Consider the following 17991-nt stretch of genomic DNA (forward strand, 5'->3'; position numbering starts at 1 on the left):
AGCATCCACATTCATTCAACCTTAATAATCTTTCAAGGAATATTCCAGCACCATAACCACTATGGCATCCTACAGTGGTTATCGTGTGTGGAGTGCTCTGGCACTCCACTCATTGTAAGTATTTAAACAGATTGACAACCTTTGGTCGGCTCGGTGCAGGCCCTTGCCTCCTCCCAGCAGGAAGTGAGAGCTAGTACTGCTGCTTTCTCTTCTGAGCTAAAGCAAGCAGTACAGGACCAGCTCTATGGCTCAAAGCATCAGCTGATCACTGGCAGCTGATCCTGCACCTCTACACTTCGTTCAAAGCCGAGAGCTTCTGGATAGAGAAGAGTAGGGAGCGGCACCCGGTGAACCCTTGATAAGAAGTCAAACTGTTACCAAAAGGTTTGACAACTTACACAGGGAAGCACCTGGGCATTCATGGCACCATGCGACCTCAGAGCACTATAGTGGTTATGGTGTTTGGAGTGTTCATTTTATTATAGTCTGCAGGAAGAGATGTAACAACATATACTACATTTGTAAAGAATACTTGACAAAACAGATATTAAGAATACTAAAAATTACCCTCACACCGGAATACAGTTGCCAAGAATTTAAAAAAAAATAAAAAAAATATGTAAATGTTTTTTTTTCTGCCCAATATTTATTTTTGGATTCAATAATATAATCTTTATCTCTTTAATGTCAATCCTCTCCCCTACCCCCTCCATTTACCTGGCACGTACACAGCCTCAGCAGAGCTTTAAACAGATTATATTTAGGTTTCTGATTGGAGGATGTAGATGCTACTTCCTCTTCACGTTTAGATTTGCTCACAGTTTCCCCCTATAACAATAAAACAGGATGATTACACACATTTGCATTAGCTATATGTAGTGGTGAAAGCTTTTTTAAAAAAATTCTAAATATAATGATTGTTATTCCCAATAAATGTTTGCCTGATAAACACAACATATGCTCCTTTACTAGGCTTACAGGAGAAAAAAATAAATAAAAATAAAATAATAATAATAATAATAATAATAATAATAATAAAGATAATAAAACTTTGCACTACACTCATAACAAAGGAGAAGCTATGCCCACACAAATGAACTATCTCACACAAAAGAGTGCGAAACAGAGAGTGTTTCAACAAGAATGAAAACAAATAAATGGGTCGTGCCTGCTGCAGACACTTGGGTTCCTCCTTCCTTTTTACAAACCACTTCAGCGCACTAGAGGAATTACAATTACAGTTCATAACACTGTTTGGACCATTGTGCGCCTAATCCTCAAATACCCACCCCCCCCCATTCCATGGTTTAAATGAGCATCAATTGCTGTATGCACAACTACCTTGCAAAATATAAATGCAAGTAACCTGACTATTATTATCATTATTATTGGGGATGCACCAAAATGAAAATTCAGGATGCCCTTGGCCAAAAACTGAAAATGACTTTTTTCTCCTTATGATTTTTAAAAGGTTTTTTTTTTTATATATATAATTTTATTAATATTAGACTTTTTTAAAATAAATGTAATTAATCCAATATGAAAAACTCCCCTTCTCTTTTAGTAGTCCCCCACGCTTCCTCTCTCCCCCCCTAGTGTTCTCCTCCCCCCCATTCCCTGTCCCATAGTGTTCTCCTCCCCCCCCATTCCCTGTCCCATAGTATTCTCTTCCCCTCCCATTCCCTGTCCCATAGTGTTCTCCTCCCCCCCCATTCCCTGTCCCATAGTGTTCTCCTCCCCCCCATTCCCTGTCCCATAGTGTTCTCCTCCCCCCCCCCATTCCCTGTCCCATAGTGTTCTCCTCCCCCCCCCATTCCCTGTCCCATAGTGTTCTCCTCCCCCCCCATTCCCTGTCCCATAGTGTTCTCCTCCCCCCCATTCCCTGTCCCATAGTGTTCTCCTCCCCCCCCCATTCCCTGTCCCATAGTGTTCTCCTCCTCCCCCCCATTCCCTGTCCCATAGTGTTCTCCTCCCCCCCCATTCCCTGTCCCATAGTGTTCTCCTCCCCCCCCATTCCCTGTCCCATAGTGTTCTCCTCCCCCCCCATTCCCTGTCCCATAGTGTTCTCCTCCCCCCCCATTCCCTGTCCCATAGTGTTCTCCTCCCCCCCATTCCCTGTCCCATAGTGTTCTCCTCCCCCCCCATTCCCTGTCCCATAGTGTTCTCCTCCCCCCCCATTCCCTGTCCCATAGTGTTCTCCTCCCCCCCCATTCCCTGTCCCATAGTGTTCTCCTCCCCCCCCATTCCCTGTCCCATAGTGTTCTCCTCCCCCCCCATTCCCTGTCCCATAGTGTTCTCCTCCCCCCCCATTCCCTGTCCCATAGTGTTCTCCTCCCCCCCCATTCCCTGTCCCATAGTGTTCTCCTCCCCCCCCATTCCCTGTCCCATAGTGTTCTCCTCCCCCCCCATTCCCTGTCCCATAGTGTTCTCCTCCCCCCCCATTCCCTGTCCCATAGTGTTCTCCTCCCCCCCATTCCCTGTCCCATAGTGTCGTCCCCCCCCCCCATTCCCTGTCCCATAGTGTCGTCGTCCCCCCCATTCCCTGTCCCATAGTGTCGTCCCCCCCCATTCCCTGTCCCATAGTGTCGTCCCCCCCCCCATTCCCTGTCCCATAGTGTCGTCCCCCCCCCCATTCCCTGTCCCATAGTGTCCCCCCCCCCCCATTCCCTGTCCCATAGTATCGTCGTCGTCCCCCCTCCCCCCCCATTGTTTGTATTCAAGTGATAATGCCATGGAGGTACCTCTAAGATGTGAATGATCAGCGAGGGATCCTCCTCCACTTTTTTGCATACTGAAACTAGAAATTGCAACTCTTCTTTTTGTGCAGTGACTCCTGTATCACCAGTCATAGCAATCAGCTTCTGTTGTAGGTACAAATGTGCATTTTACTACCCAACCATGAAGAACAACTGAATCTCTATACTGATACATTATTCCTAAACAGTTTAGAGAGGTACCACATACTTACTTGAACAGGCCGATGAACACTTAGATAGTGCAGCAGGGGTCGCTGTACCTTGGATAGAAGGCGAGTGTAGAAAAGCAGGACTTGCTGCCTCATTCCTGGGGGATACTAGGAACAGGAAAAAAAATATATGCTATGATAACTACAGACACGCAGCTTGGCTGTTCTTACATAACAATGACAGTCTCAATCCGCACTTCTACAAAATACATTCCACTGACAATCCAAAGCTTTGCTGGTCAGTTTTTTTTCTAAATCGAATCACAAAGTCATCCATCCATAACTTTATTTATAATATAAACACCATACATACATTTGTTTCAGTACTTCTGGTGTGCCAAGACACACGTTATGATATGCCATGTTAGGATATATCAGTCACTTCAGCATTATTTGACCAATGTTGTCTATCAGAGGACAGCAATGATAGACTGCAAGCACTGGGCTAAGCACCCCAGTAATTGTCACAGAATTCATACATTGGTAAGGTGCTCAGAGTGTATCTGTAAGTGAGTGATATGGCTGTGGCATACACAGAATAAGGGAAAGCATGACACACACTGAGAATGTGATAGTTACACACAGTCAGGACAATAGTATATTGGATTCTTCTAAGTTTGTAGGATCAGTTTGACACACACGACAGAAAACAATATGACATACACATGGCTGTCCACTAGTGTAAACTGTCAAAAGGTAATGTGAAATTAAAATTTTAGGCAAAAAAAAGTCAACAATTTCCAATTCAGATGTTTTCAGTTTGACTAGTATGGCCTATGTGGTCTCACTGTGGCATACATATTTTTTAAAAATCAAATACAATTTCACATTAAAAGTGTGTTGTCAGTCTATGAGATACACTGACAATGCATAAACAAAATCCACTTAAAATACATACAGTGTTATTTACTAAAGGGAGCATTGTCGGGAATTAAAAGTGAATTTAAAATTTAAGGCCAAAATAGCTGAAATGGAAAAAAAATCTCCAAGGCAGCTGTGCTTCTAATCCAGCATTTGTGGTGTAAAATGGGAAATTCCTGCCATACCCCCAGGGAGAAGTTCAAGATCCGGCGGAACCCTGGGCCCACGATCCTGGTGATGGGATCAATGGCAAAAGGGCGCGAGCACGTATTAAGGCCTCAGGCCGAAGACAAGCAGCCCTCGGTCGCAAAGGAGCCACGACATTGGATATACTGCTGAAACCCGCGCCAACAGCGCCCGCTGGTGGAACCGGGGGACACGGGAGCCGTGCAAACCATGTCGGAAGGGAAGGCACATGAAAAAGTGGACTGGCACTGCATAGCCATGCGATGGACCATATGGGTAACAGACACCCACCTATGCCATGCCCCACTAGGACAGACTGGTGTTTACACAGCTTCTGTGATGAACTGATGTGATCTGATTCCATACTATTGTTGTGACTGTGCATGCTATGCCTGGCATGGACACTAACCAGCATTTCATTTTATGGGTACCTTCCTTAACTTAAAGAATTGTGTATTATTTTATGATTTATAGTCTGAACGCTAACTGTATACCTACACCATCAAGCAGACATCGCTAGTGTTAGCCACACTGAGGTATACTCTGCTGAGTCCTTATCAGATATCCTGAAGTAGTTAACCAGACTATATATATATATGCTTTGCATGCCAGCCCCTGACTTAGCATACACATAACAGAACACACCACACCAGCTCAGTTCACACAGCCCAGCGCACTCAACTCAACCCAGCTGCTCCTAGGATCTGACAACGACGGACATACAGCAGAGACATAACTCGACCAGCCCGTCCATACTTATACCTATTCAATATTGCTGAAGAGCTGACCGCTGCCTGACTTACCAACCATGTGCCTGACGCGGGCCTGTGACCCTCTCTATAGTCTTGCATTATCTTTTAGAACACTTAACCAGACAGGCAATACATTCGAGTAAACACACAGTGTTTGTACCAACATCACACAAGCCGAGCCAACAAGACATAGCAATTATACTATAAAATGACATTCATGTGAATATGTATCGATGTTGAAAGCTATCGCAAATGTATGCATACTTGCTGATATATTATTCATTCTTGCCTTATCTTCTGTAACGAAAATCTATTGCTTCAATAAAATAAAGATTTACAAATAAAATGGGAAATTCTAAAAAAATTTATGTAGGAAAAAGCCCTGAAATTATTTGCACAGCACACAGGCATGGATAGGGAAAGGTATTACAATGAGCATATTAATGACATAAAGACAGGACACAGTGCTTCTATATTTTGTTTCTCATAGCAAGGCAAACAGACAAGTACTGAAAACTATGTAGGCTCATATGGAACAAATATAGCATTTCAGTGACACATGCAGGTATCATAGGGCACAGCTAGTATTGCTGTAAGTACCTCTGCCTTTGCTAGCGTGCATAGAGTCTCGAGTATCTTATGTTGCAGTAGATACTCCATACAAGGTCCAGTATGATCCCCAGCCTCAGTGGTGCCTCCATTTTCTACATCTGTTCCAGTCTTCAGCTCCTGTTCCTCATACACCAGAATATCTGTAAGCTGACGGAGGAGCCATGGGATGTCTGTATCGCGTGCATTGCGGGATTCATCTGTCAATAGACACAGTGTCATAATGATCTTACATGTTATGAAATGTACAATGAGTGCACTAGTCTGCGCTCAATTACCCTCTATGCCAACAATACCACCAAATAGTCAATCTCATATCAATGGCAGGGCTTCTAATTTTAAGTCCTACACTATTAGACGTCCTTAAAAAGGTACTCGCCAATGAAAGCTTGGAGGATCCATGGCATACTCATCACAGATGAAATGTTACACTTCACAAACCCAGTTTATACTGACCACACGTATTCTCTATTCATGGTCTACTTACACATTACTCCCATTTTATTCAAGAGATGTTTTAGCTTTAGCTCTAAACATGCAAAGAGATTACCAGGGATGTACATTGCTGAGAATGTCCCTTACCTGTTTTCTCAATGTAGTACTGAGTAACTCCTCTCCAGTGCTTTACAAAGGATTGCAACAAGTCCTGAGGTGGCTCTCGCTGTGTGAGAAAGAGTATTAAGATCTCTCCTTGATTCAAGAAAAATCCTTTTCTGTTTGCCCCATGCAAAGTGTGGTCAAAACATAGATCCACAGATATTTTACAACTTCAATTTCCATGATGCTTTGACATTTTAAAGGATGGCAAAGCATCATGAGATTTGTAGTTTTACATCTTGGGAAGTTATGCTGGGCATATTATCTATAAAGTAAATCATGAAATAATAAACATTTCAGGCGGACATATATTATATGCACTGTTGCTCAGTATTAAATTCCATTAGGAAGCCATGTATTCACAGAGTCAATTCTGGATACCAGAGGATTCTTGACAATATCCAGAGCAGTGTGGGACTTCAGTTGTTGATAAGTTACAATTTCCATTATCCTCTGCCAGCTATAATTATGTACACAGATTGTTAAAGAATCATTGGCAACAGTTGCAGGGTTTTGTTGTTTATGTTTTGGCTGCTACAGATCACTTTTCCCCATGCAGAGGAAAACTCCAACTCTTAGGTTGTTATTAGAACAATGCTCCATTGGCATTATTCTATATGTTCCCCCCTAAACAAACAATAGCGTTTTTAAATGAAGTTTTACTTACCTTAATCCAGTGCTGGGGAAAACTCCCAGCATTCTTGGCACGCTGCCGTCTGATGTCACATGGCCACGCTGAATCCAATCAAAGCCTTTAAGTGGACCTTTTTATTGGCTCATACCACCATGATTACTTCAAAAAGCAGAAGTGGTCATGGTGGTTGGAGTAACCCTTTAAACACAGGAATACCAAACCCGTTTGTTCTGGAGGGCCAAAACTATCTACTAAAATAAGTATGGAGGGCTGAATGCATAAAATTGATATACACATACATGCGCAAAAAAAAAAAAAAGACAAAGAACAGCTTTAAAAGTAGTTTATTACTTTCTTACAACAACAAAAAAAATGTGTATTTGTGTGTAGTGTTGGCGTATGAATGCAGTTGTTTTTTTTGTGTATTGTGTGCTTGAATGCAGGGATGAGTAATGAGTAAAGTCATTTGAAGTCAGGAATGTGTTTGGGTATTTGTGTGCATTGTTGGTGTTAATACAAGCGTTTTGAATTAGAATATATTATATATTAATATATTATGATTTCTTTTTAATCGGATCTTGGTATTTAAAAAGAAATTCAACATGTAATTCAAAACGTTTGTTTATGTATAATTTATTTTTCATGAGTATTAAAGAAACCTGAAATTCGGGATCATGTGGTCGGTATCACTCACAAGAACAGGAAGTCAGCAATGAAACGGATAGATATCGCCAGTGAACGCGCTTACACACAGCTATCAAGGAGAACACAAGCTGAGGCTGTGGAGAGGCACACCCAGATTTTGAAGAGGAGATTGGATAATAGGATTCACAGAGGAGCCTATTATAGAAAAACACCTGTCAAGCAACCAATCCGCAAACGGTGGTTGTAGCACCCTATCTACATCAGGGGAGGCACCTTTAGGCGCTCCTTAATAGCCATTGGAGTGTTACTAAAACCTCCTGTTATTTAAATGTGTAGGGATTTGGGATAGTGCGCAGATAACTTTTTTGCTTGTGCGCTATGTATTTGGGCTGATGAAACAACAATCCTCTTCTTTGCATCAATGGGGTATGATTTTGTCCAGCAAAGGATTGTAGCCCCCTATAATAATTCTATTCATTGCACGTGGTGAGTGAAAAGCATGATAAAGCTGACAAAACTATGAATGGGGTTTTGTACAGTGTGCCACAAGCAGTGAAATGTAACACACACACACAGGGTTATCCACTATAGTGAGAATTGTCAGGAATTTATATAAAAAGTTTTTTTGTTTTTTTTTTAAAAAGGCCAAAATGGAAGAACTCTCCTGGTCAGCAATGCTTTAAATTAATCTTCTTTGGCCTTAAATTGAAATTCAATTTAAACTGCTCACAATTGTCACTTTTGTTAATAATAAGTGACAGACACACACCCTCACAAATGTACACCTTAATTCAGAAATAATTACATATTATTATTATTATTATGGTATTTATATAGCGCCATCAAATTCCACAGCGCTTTACAGTTGGTGGACGAACAGACATGTAGTTGTAACCAGACAAGTTGGACACACAGGAACAGAGGGCCCTGCTCAATGAGCTTACATGCTAGAGGGAGTGGGATAAAATGACACAAAAAGGTAAGGATAGTATTAGACTAGTGACAGTTGCAGAAGAGGAATCAGTCAGGAGATATTAACAGTTTAATTGATACACTTTTATGAAGAAGTGGGTTTTTAACGATTTTTGAAGGAGTGGAAACTGGGTGAGCATCTAACGGAGGAGGGAAACGGTGCAGCCCTGGAGAAATCTTGAAGGCGAGCATCAGGGGTGGGAGTATGGACAGAAGATAGACGTAAGTCTTCAACAGATCATAAGGGCCTAGACGGGACATACTTGTGTATAAGGGAGGATAGATAGGTGGGAGCAGCATTATGTAGAGATTTGAAAGCAAGAACCAGAATTTCAAACTGAGCTCTATATTTTATAGGAAGCCAATGTAGGGACTGACAGAAGGGTTAGGCATGGGAGGTGCGGGCGGACAGGAAGATGAGCCTCGCTGGAGCATTCATTATGGACTGTAACAGCACAAGTTGGGAGCACGTAAGACCACTGAGAAGCGGATTACAGTAGTCATGGCGAGAAAGGACAGTGGAATGGACCAATATCATAGTCGCATCTGGCGTTAAGTAGGGGCGGATGCGCAATGTTTTTGAGATGGAAATGACAGGATTTGGTGATAGATTGGACATGAGGCTTGAAGGAGAGGTTGGAGTCAAAGAGAACACATGGTGGAGCTGATGGTAGCCCAGTTGACTTGGAGACAGACAGACACAGGAGTAACAACACTTGAGGGAGGAAAGACCAGAATTTCAGTTTTGGTCAAGTTTAGTTTAAGGAAGTGGGCAGCCATCCAGTTAGAAATAGCAGAGAGGCAGTCAGAGACACTAGTCAAGAGGGACGGGGAGAGATCAGGTAGATTTGCGTGTCATCTGCATAGAAATGATATTGGAAGCCAAAAGGAGCTAATGAGTTTACCAAGGGAGGCAGTATAGATGGAGAACAGTAGGGGACCAAGGACTGAACCTTGGGGGACATTAACAGAGAGGAGTTGGTGAGAAGAAGCAGAGCCAGAGAAAGAAACACTGAAAGAGCGCTGGGAGAGGTAGGAGGAGCACCAGGAGAGAGCAATATCTTGTAGACCGATATTGCGGAGGATGAGAAGAAGCTGTTGATGATCAACAGTGTCAAAAGCCGCAGACAGGCCAAGGAGAATTAGGATAGAGTAGTGACCACGAGATTTTACATATCTTACAAACTGTCCTAGGCTGATAGGAGATACACTCCAGTGCTGCAGCTATGACTCATAGGTGTTCTCACTGATAGCGGGGACAAGTTCTCCTCTAAGGCTCGGCCAGCATTATAGCTGCAAGAGCATTAAGGGAGATATAGTCCATTACATCTGGAGTGCTAAATGTTACCTTATCCTGATTAAAGGGAATGTCTACTTAAAAACTGACACGCGCATATATATATATATATATATTGAATGTTAGAGATAATGCATTCAAATATCACCTCCATATTTGTTCATCAGAGAACAGCCTGATTTTTTATTTTTTTTGACAATCTTTCTTTTATTGAGGCATAAGATTACATGGATACAGAATAAAGAGGGGAAGACAATAAAGAGTCATACATGATGGTGGGGATATTACATTTCAATATAAAAAAAAAAAACCTCAAGGATTGTCAGCCTCGTTTTATGTACATAAAGTAGAGGTATAGCTGTATGAGAAGGATATTAACATATTACTGATACTGCGTTTGGAACCATACGAACAATATGCTATTACTGTAGTCAAAACAAGTTGGTGCAATAAGATTAAAACAGGTTATATCCAGGCATAAACAATATGCATTTAGTCTTATGTGGCTTTCTCACTATGTCTAGTGGCTTGCTGTCACTCAAGGTTACTGTAAACTCAATTAAGTTTTTGCATAACATGCTAATCCTAGTACATGTGCGGTCGAGAACTTAAAGATGTTGTTTATACTGTACAGGCTAGTCTGAGCACTTATTGCTACCTTTCATACTATGTGTGCATACAAATGTGAGGGTCAACGTTTGAAGCACTTGTCAGGTAGAGTGTGTGTTTGATATTCATGTGTGAGCAGGTTTAGCTAGTCCAGCGCTTACAGTACACAACGGATGTTATACGAGAGCACAGCCTATTGAAGATTATGCTAGCTTTAGTGTACTAATAATCTTAATTTTAATAAGGACAGGAGGCGAGTATTTTGCATTAACTCTCTTTACTAAACTCCACAGCAGTAAAGAAAAACGTAAAGAGTAACAAGTAAATCACTGAGCAGCATAGTATATAAGGGTCATGCTGCCTGCACAACTTCCTCTTTCTTGAAGCGACATCCAAGTCCAGATAGATGCTCGAACATCCAGAAACTCAACGAAACTGTAACTGTGGTCTCTGGCGAGCGGAACTTGAGGAGACTCCTGGTAACGAGATAGGAGGTAAGACCAAACGAAGCCGTCATCCCATCTTACAGAGTCGTGAGGTTAACAAACCAGCGACCAGTGGAGGTCCTGAAGAGGGTTACACTGAAAGGAGAGTATAAAATCGGTTAGGTAATGAACCGTAACAGTTCACGCCTGTGTGTTTTAACAAAATGGTGTAAATTAAATCAGTACAAACAGATAGTAAACTGGCCAGAGGCTAAATATGTGTTAGGGTAAGTATGTTGTACAACTAAAACTGTCTGTTAGGTGGCAATACTGGGGATAGAGATGGAAGAGATTCCAAATATGTCCAGAAGGTAGAGTGACTATAAAATAAATCCCAATATCCATCACCTTAAGATCCACTCCCCCGAGGAGTCAGGGTAGGGAACAGAAGGGAGGGAAAATACTCGCCTCCTGTCCTTATTAAAATTAAGATTATTAGTACACTAAAGCTAGCATAATCTTCAATTTTATAACATGACAGGAGGCTTCCTATTTTGCAATTTTAACGCTGAAGAAGAGACATCCCAGCAGAAGGGGGAGTGCGAAAATAAAATGTACGGAAAGTGGATTCCTTAGACCAGTCCGCCGTTCGGAGAATATCCGAAAGGGACGCCCCTGCCAGGAAGGCTGAAGACGCCGCCGCTCCGCGAACGGAGTGGGCGCCGAACGCGGGGTCTATACCTGCGAGGGAAAGGATCCATCGGATCCATCGGGCCAGTGTGGTGACCGAGATTGGGGCGTGAGGGCGTACGTAGGAGACTAGGAGTTGGCCCGACGTAGAGGACCGGAGTGAGGAGGTAACCGAAACATATCTGTGAAGGGTGGACATGACACAGAGCTGCGGGTCGTCGGGAAAGAAGGGGTAAAAGACCGAAGTCGAGCCCGACTTAGTGCGACGGGAAATGTGGAACGTGACCCCTTCAGGGGCCACCTCGAAAGCGTCCACGTTGAAAGCCCGAACGTCCGAAACCCGTCGGAAAGATACTAGACGAAGGAGGAAAGCGCACTTAGCGGATAGTTGGCGTAGGGAGAGGCGGTCATTCGGAAGCCAATCCCTGAAAAAGCGGAGAACCAGTCCCACGTCCCATAGGTGAGGGTATCTGGGGGCCGGGGGGCGGCGGAGCCGCATACCGCGGAGTAGGCGGCAGACCAGAGGGTCTTTGCCGACCGGGAGATCCCCGACGGGGGTGTGAGCCGTCGAAATCGCGGAGCGAACGACGTTGACCGAACGATAAGAGCGGCCAGAGGAGAACAAGGAGGAGAGAAAATTAAGAATCATGGGAATAGGTGCTGTAAAGGGATCGGAGTCCCGTTCCATGCACCAAGTAGACCAGGAGGCCCAAGCTGAAAGGTAACAGCGTCTAGTTCCCAGGGCCCATGAGTCCCAGAAGAGGTCCCTAGCAGCCTGCGATAGTCCGCTGACTCGCCAGGAACCCCGGAAAGAGACCAGGCCACCAGGGGTAGCCGGTCTTCCAGGAGGAGTGGGTGGAGATACCCTTTGGGATCCGTGAGCAGGTCCGGGAAGGAGGGTAGGAGGAGAGGGTCCCTGTAGGAGGAGGCCAGGAGGTTCGGGAACCATGGTTGGCTCTGCCACAAGGGTGTTATGACAACCAGTTTGATCTGTTGCGTCCGCATCTGGTGTAATGTTCTCGCAATCATTGAGAATGGGGGAAAGGCGTAGGCTCCTGTCGTTGGCCATCGTTGGAGAAATGCGTCCGTCGCCTTGCTCTCCGGGTCCGGGAGCCAGCTGAAGAACTCCGGAGTCTGGTGATTGTTGCGAGAAGCGAACAGATCCAGGTGAAAGGGACCCTCCGGGCTGCCAGTGCCCTGAAGATTCTCGTGTTTAGCTTCCAGTCGCTGACGTCTCTCCAGTGGCGAGAGAACCAGTCGGTTGTGAGGTTGATCTCTCCCGGTAAGTATTCTGCCTGTAGCGTGATGTTGCGAGGGAGGCAATAGTCGAAGATGGTTCCGTTGGTGGCACCCCATCCCCACAGGCTGGCGTCTGATTCCAATATGAAATCTGGGGTGCCTCCGAATATGGTCTTGCCGTTCCAGGCTTGCATGCTGTCCAGCCACCATGACAGCTCTTCGCGAACCTCCGTCGTTACCGGGACGGGTTGGTCGTAAGTAGGCCTGTGGCATAGGTACTTCGCCTTGAGACGTTGCATGGCCCTGTAGTGGAGGGGACCCGGAAATATGGCCTGAATGGAAGCAGAGAGGAGTCGGAGAACCCTGCGAATCTCCTTGCGAATGGCTGTGATCTTTGAGGCTGGTAGTCTCAGAGTGCAAGTCGTCGAGTCGATCTCGAAGCCGAGGAATTGTATCGTTTGGGTAGGAGTCAGCTCCGATTTCTGTTGGTTCACCATGAAACCCAGAGATCCCAGTAGGGACACTGCCAGGTGAGCATAGGGCGGCCCAATTGTGGAAAGAAAGGGAAATACGTCCCGCAGTGCGGGTGCATGGTAACAACGGAGGAATATGGGTCCTTACCTGCAGCAAAGCAGGAACGTCCGCGTCCGCGGGGTCCACGGCCTCTATCCGAGCCTCTGGAAAAGGGTCGTTGCTGGTAGACACTTGTTGGATAGAATGGAGTAGGTTGAGTACGGGGGCCTGAAGGCCAAAATCGGCTGGCGGCACGGCCCCGTTGCCGGCCAGCCCTTCCAAAAACCCCTCTGGTAGGGTTGCTCTTGAAAACTCTGCGCATAGAGGATTGCGCCTTATTAGGGAGGTGAACACGTTGACATGTTTGTTTAGTTCCTTGAGGAACGGTTCACCGAAAAGTTTCCCTTGTGCCTGGGGCCCAATCTCCTTTGTGCCAAGGTCTGCCAATTTACCGTTAATACGGTATAACGCTGCTTTTCGTCTCTCCGAAGAGAGCGTAACATTGGTGTTTCCGATGAAACAAAACACCGTAGTGCCCACTCACGAATATCATGTGCCCATTCCCTGATGTCTTCGGTGGAGAAAGAATCGGCTTTGGCGTAGGCGTCATCCGCCAGATACATAATGCGAGCCAGGGGGCCTACGGAATCCAGTAGGTTATCTTGGGCGCCCCATAGGCCTTTCTCTACCCCTCGTCGAGGGTCTCTGCCACTGCGCATCATAAAGGTCGTCATAACCTTGTCAAATTCTGGGGTCTGAGCGACCTTATCCGGCAGGGAAGGGCGTGGGCATTCAGACCTGAGTCGGCTGCGGACCTCTTTCTCCAGAGGTTTGCGGAGCCACAGGTGCATGAACCTGGAAAGGTGTTCTGGAGGCGACCAGTCACCCGATCTGAGGTGCCGTATGTTGCGGGGGTTGAACATCGCTTGACCTGAGGGGTCCACAATGGTGTCTGAGTCAAGAGGAGGTTCTGCATCCGCAGTGTCCTCGATACCTCCTGTCTGGGCCGCACCCAGGAGGGTCTCCCGCATGAAAGCGGAGACAGACTTCTCATCCGAGCCCCATGCGTCATAATCCGACTCAGAAGCGTCAGCTTGCCACTCATCCAGCACTGACATAGACTGGGCAGGGCCCTGCTCTTCATCTGAAGAGTACTCCTGACGCGGGGCCGGGGTGTGTAGTTTGGCAGATTTACGCTTGGCAGGTGCCTTACCCTTGGGTGGTTTGGGTGCATAGTCCTCGCCTTTGTCATGGCGTTTTGTAGGGCGGGATTCATCCCTTGTCTGATAGTCGGACAGTTCGGAGTCCGACTCGTGACGTGGACGTCTGCGGGTTTTAGGTACATCAGGAGCCGAAGCTCGGGCCTTGGAGAGTGCCTTTCCACAGAGGCAGCGAAAGCTGCGTTAATCATGGCCTGGAAGTCCACAGGGACGTTCTGGGAATCTTCCATGATAAGGGTAGGCTGGTATGTCACTGAAAGGCACAGTAATAAACGGGCACCCAGGTCTTGAGAGCAGGCGTAGGGTCAGTTTAATAGTATGGGAACAGAGCCCAGTATAAACCCCAGCAGGGTATAGTAGTGACCTTTTAAAACTGGGGCTCACCCAGTTAGAGAGAACTGCAACAGCTAGTCTCCCAATAAGCAGCGTATTTATAGTGGGGGCTCACCCCGGTTGCACAGGGTTGGGACCCTTAAGTGCAGGTCACAATAATAAACAGGCAGCAGCACTGACCTGACTGACCCAGCCACAGGATAGAGCTTGATAGGAGTAGCAGTCTGTTTGAAGCAGATGGAATGCTGAGCAGGTAATCCTGGACAGTCACACTGAATAGCAGTCTGTTAGAAGCAGATGGAATGCTGAGCAGGTAATCCTAGACAGGCACAATGCCAATCAATGTCACAGCATGTAATACTGACATAATGCATAGTGCAGCACACTATATAAGACAGTCACGAACTGTCCAGCATTGCAAAGTAATGTCACAGCATGTAATACTGATATAATGCATAGTGCAGCACACTATATGAGACAGCCCCAACTGTCTAGCAATGCAGAGTAATGTCACAGCATGTAATACTGATATAAAGTATAGTGCAGCACACTATATGAGACAGTCTCAAACTGTTCAGCAATGCCAATCAATGTCACAGCATGTAATACTGACATAATGCATAGTGCAGCACACTATATAAGACAGTCACAAACTGTCCAGCAGTGCAAAGTAAGGTCACAGCATGTAATACTGATATAATGCATAGTGCAGCACACTATATGAGACAGTCTCAAACTGTTCAGCAATGCCAATCAATGTCACAGCATGTAATACTGACATAATGCATAGTGCAGCACACTATATAGGACAGTCACAAACTGTCCAGCATTGCAAAGTAATGTCTCAGCATGTAATACTGATATAATGCATAGTGCAGCACACTATATGAGACAGCCTCAACTGTCCAGCAATGCAGAGCTATGTCACAGCATGTGATACTGATATAAAGAGGGGTGCCAGACACAAAGGAGGTGAAAAAACCAGCAATGTAGGGGTAACAGCAAGTTAGTACAGTCACACTGAGCCCCCAATGAGATGCACGAGGTAAAATTAAGATGGGCGAAATCTCGCGATCCAAAATGGCGGCCGCGAGTGTAGGCCGCAAGCCGGGGACTAAATTTTTGGAGGCCGGCTGCGTTTGGAAGCGGGCCGGCGCGAAAACGGCCGCGAATGGTTTCGGCCGCAAGGAGGAAGCCCAGGAGGGCACTCCAGGCTAGGAGGGCAGTGGGGGAACCTGGGGAAACCGAGGGGAAGCCAAGGGGGGGTCCCAGAAAGACTAGAGGGGCAGGAAAGAAGGGTGGAAACCCACAGAGAGCCCCTAGTCCCACAGCCCAGAACAAGAATACAGGTAAAAAGAAAGCAATAATAATAATAGTAAAAGCAAATAATGATAATAGTAGAATATAATCAAGATTAATGTACAATAAGTAAATAAAGCTCCAGGGGAGCAAAAAGTCTGACCTGTCTGCGATGGAGCAGTAAAGAAAGAGGAAGTTGTGCAGGCAGCATGACCCTTATATACTATGCTGCTCAGTGATTTACTTGTTACTCTTTACGTTTTTCTTTACTGCTGTGGAGTTTAGTAAAGAGAGTTAATGCAAAATAGGAAGCCTCCTGTCATGTTATAAAATTATCAGGAGTGTCTCATTCTGATTTTTATAAACCCATGCCCAGCACAAGTTTATGGGACGAGTAGTTTATCCCCTGTCTGCAACTGCTACCAGTTTATACAGAGCCTATTTCACTGCTCAGTGAACCTGGCTGTGTTTTGCCACCAGCTGAGCCACAGACTAGAAATGAGCAGTCCCTGGCTTGGTTCTCACCAGGAAAAAAAATAGATAGCCTTGTCCTTGGACACTGTATACACAATTTGGATAGTATAGACATTTGGCAAAAAAAAAACCAAAAAGGTTTCATGTCTGCAAAGTGCTTAGAATGACCCTTTGCATTAATTTAAAATGCTGGAGAACTGAGGAGCCTCCTGGGCCGATTTTCCAACAACAAAACCTGTAAAATACTGAAAGACAATCGAGGCGATTCCTCCAAAACAGCCAAGTTTGCTATTTCAATCAGATGGCCTCAGAGACCATATGATTGGCAAAGCGTGACATTTGCTGTGCATGTACATTAGACTCCCAATGCTTTCCTAGGGGCATACATCCCAACATTTCAAAAGGACAAACAGGGATATTTTAATTTTAGGAGTATGGCTGAAATGTTTGGTGAATTACTAATAATTTATGAAAGTAAAATGTGCAATTTTTATAATTATAGAACGCAATATTTTGTTGTTTTCTTTTTTAAATCTCCAAGTGTCATCCATCACCTTAAACCCTCCTCCTACAGGTCATTAAGTTTAGCATTGGTGGGACAGGAAGAGACACAAGGGCATGTAAAGTTACTAAACAGGAGGTAAGACATTTAACTTTTTTTTTTTAAACCACATTACTTTGCTTATTATTGCTGTGGAGCTGTGTTGTACATAATCAGGCACACCAACAATATGCAGAGACACAGGGATTTTAGTTCACAATAGGGACTGTCTCTCCTAAATATGGACACTTGGGCAGTATGGGTTACAGACACATTAAAATAGTAATACAGAAAAATATGTGTAGTGGAGCGCTGATTAAATAAATGTGAGGGGTTAACAAAACAACATTAAAATAGTAACTAAACTGAGAATGGTTGGAAGCTGACCAGATAATTGCACATAAGAATTAAAGAGAGATTTACTTTTTGGAAGTGCATTGCATGCATGCTTTCCTGACCCCCTTACCCTAAAAGCGATGAGGGGGTTATGAAATGAAGGCTATTAAGGAAGCAAACAATGATAACTAGGTGTGGGTCCCACTGGCTACATATGCACCCTGGGAGGATGTGTGCCAAATAATCAGGTGATTGTTTATCCACATTAACTAATGTCCTGTATTACAATGATAGTTATTATAAAGGTCCACAAGCTGGTCTTCTATCCGGGCCTGTAAAGCCTCGGCCTGGCCTGATCCTGGTGTCCCAGACACTCACCGGTTCCACAGCCTGCTGTAGGAGAGCGCCGAGGCTTTTCCACATGGCCCCGGGACACAGGCCTCGTCAGCCGGCCGGACTGTCCTAATGAAACACGGCCCGAGTGCTGTGACAAAGCATGAACGTGTCCTCCTCCACTCAGGCCTCAGCGAGTCCCCGGTATTTCCTGGGTGCTCTCCCCGGCCCGCCCTCTCTCCCTGCCGCTCCGCCCCCTGCACACGGCTTCACCCGGGGGTAATGCTCGCTTTAACACGCTGACTGGCCACACGGCAACTGCTACTACAATGTAGCAAGACATTAGTGACATGTATTCACTCTGATAATGCTTGAACTAGGGCGGCCAGAGTTTATTAATGCAAATTCATAACCATAAGAGTAAATATCACACCAGCAGTCTGTGTATTGGGCACATTTCT

General features: G+C 45.1%; 1 protein-coding gene across 1 annotated transcript in view; it reads right to left on the reverse strand.

Annotated features, from left to right (window-relative positions):
* Window positions 1-17757, reverse strand: part of FHIP2B (FHF complex subunit HOOK interacting protein 2B) — a 31888-nt gene extending 14131 nt beyond the window's left edge. Inside the window, exons 1-6 of the mRNA XM_063448480.1 lie at window positions 17576-17757; window positions 5956-6034; window positions 5365-5573; window positions 2969-3073; window positions 2742-2861; window positions 718-828 (exon numbers count right to left, since the gene is read on the reverse strand). Coding sequence (XP_063304550.1) covers window positions 718-828; window positions 2742-2861; window positions 2969-3073; window positions 5365-5573; window positions 5956-6034; window positions 17576-17620 — 669 coding nt within the window. The 5' untranslated portion in view covers window positions 17621-17757. The remainder of the gene's footprint in view (window positions 1-717; window positions 829-2741; window positions 2862-2968; window positions 3074-5364; window positions 5574-5955; window positions 6035-17575) is intronic.
* Between the last annotated feature and the right edge of the window lie 234 nt (window positions 17758-17991).

This window comes from Pelobates fuscus, chromosome 3, assembly GCF_036172605.1.
Source record: "Pelobates fuscus isolate aPelFus1 chromosome 3, aPelFus1.pri, whole genome shotgun sequence".
Classification (NCBI taxonomy): Eukaryota; Metazoa; Chordata; class Amphibia; order Anura; family Pelobatidae; genus Pelobates; species Pelobates fuscus.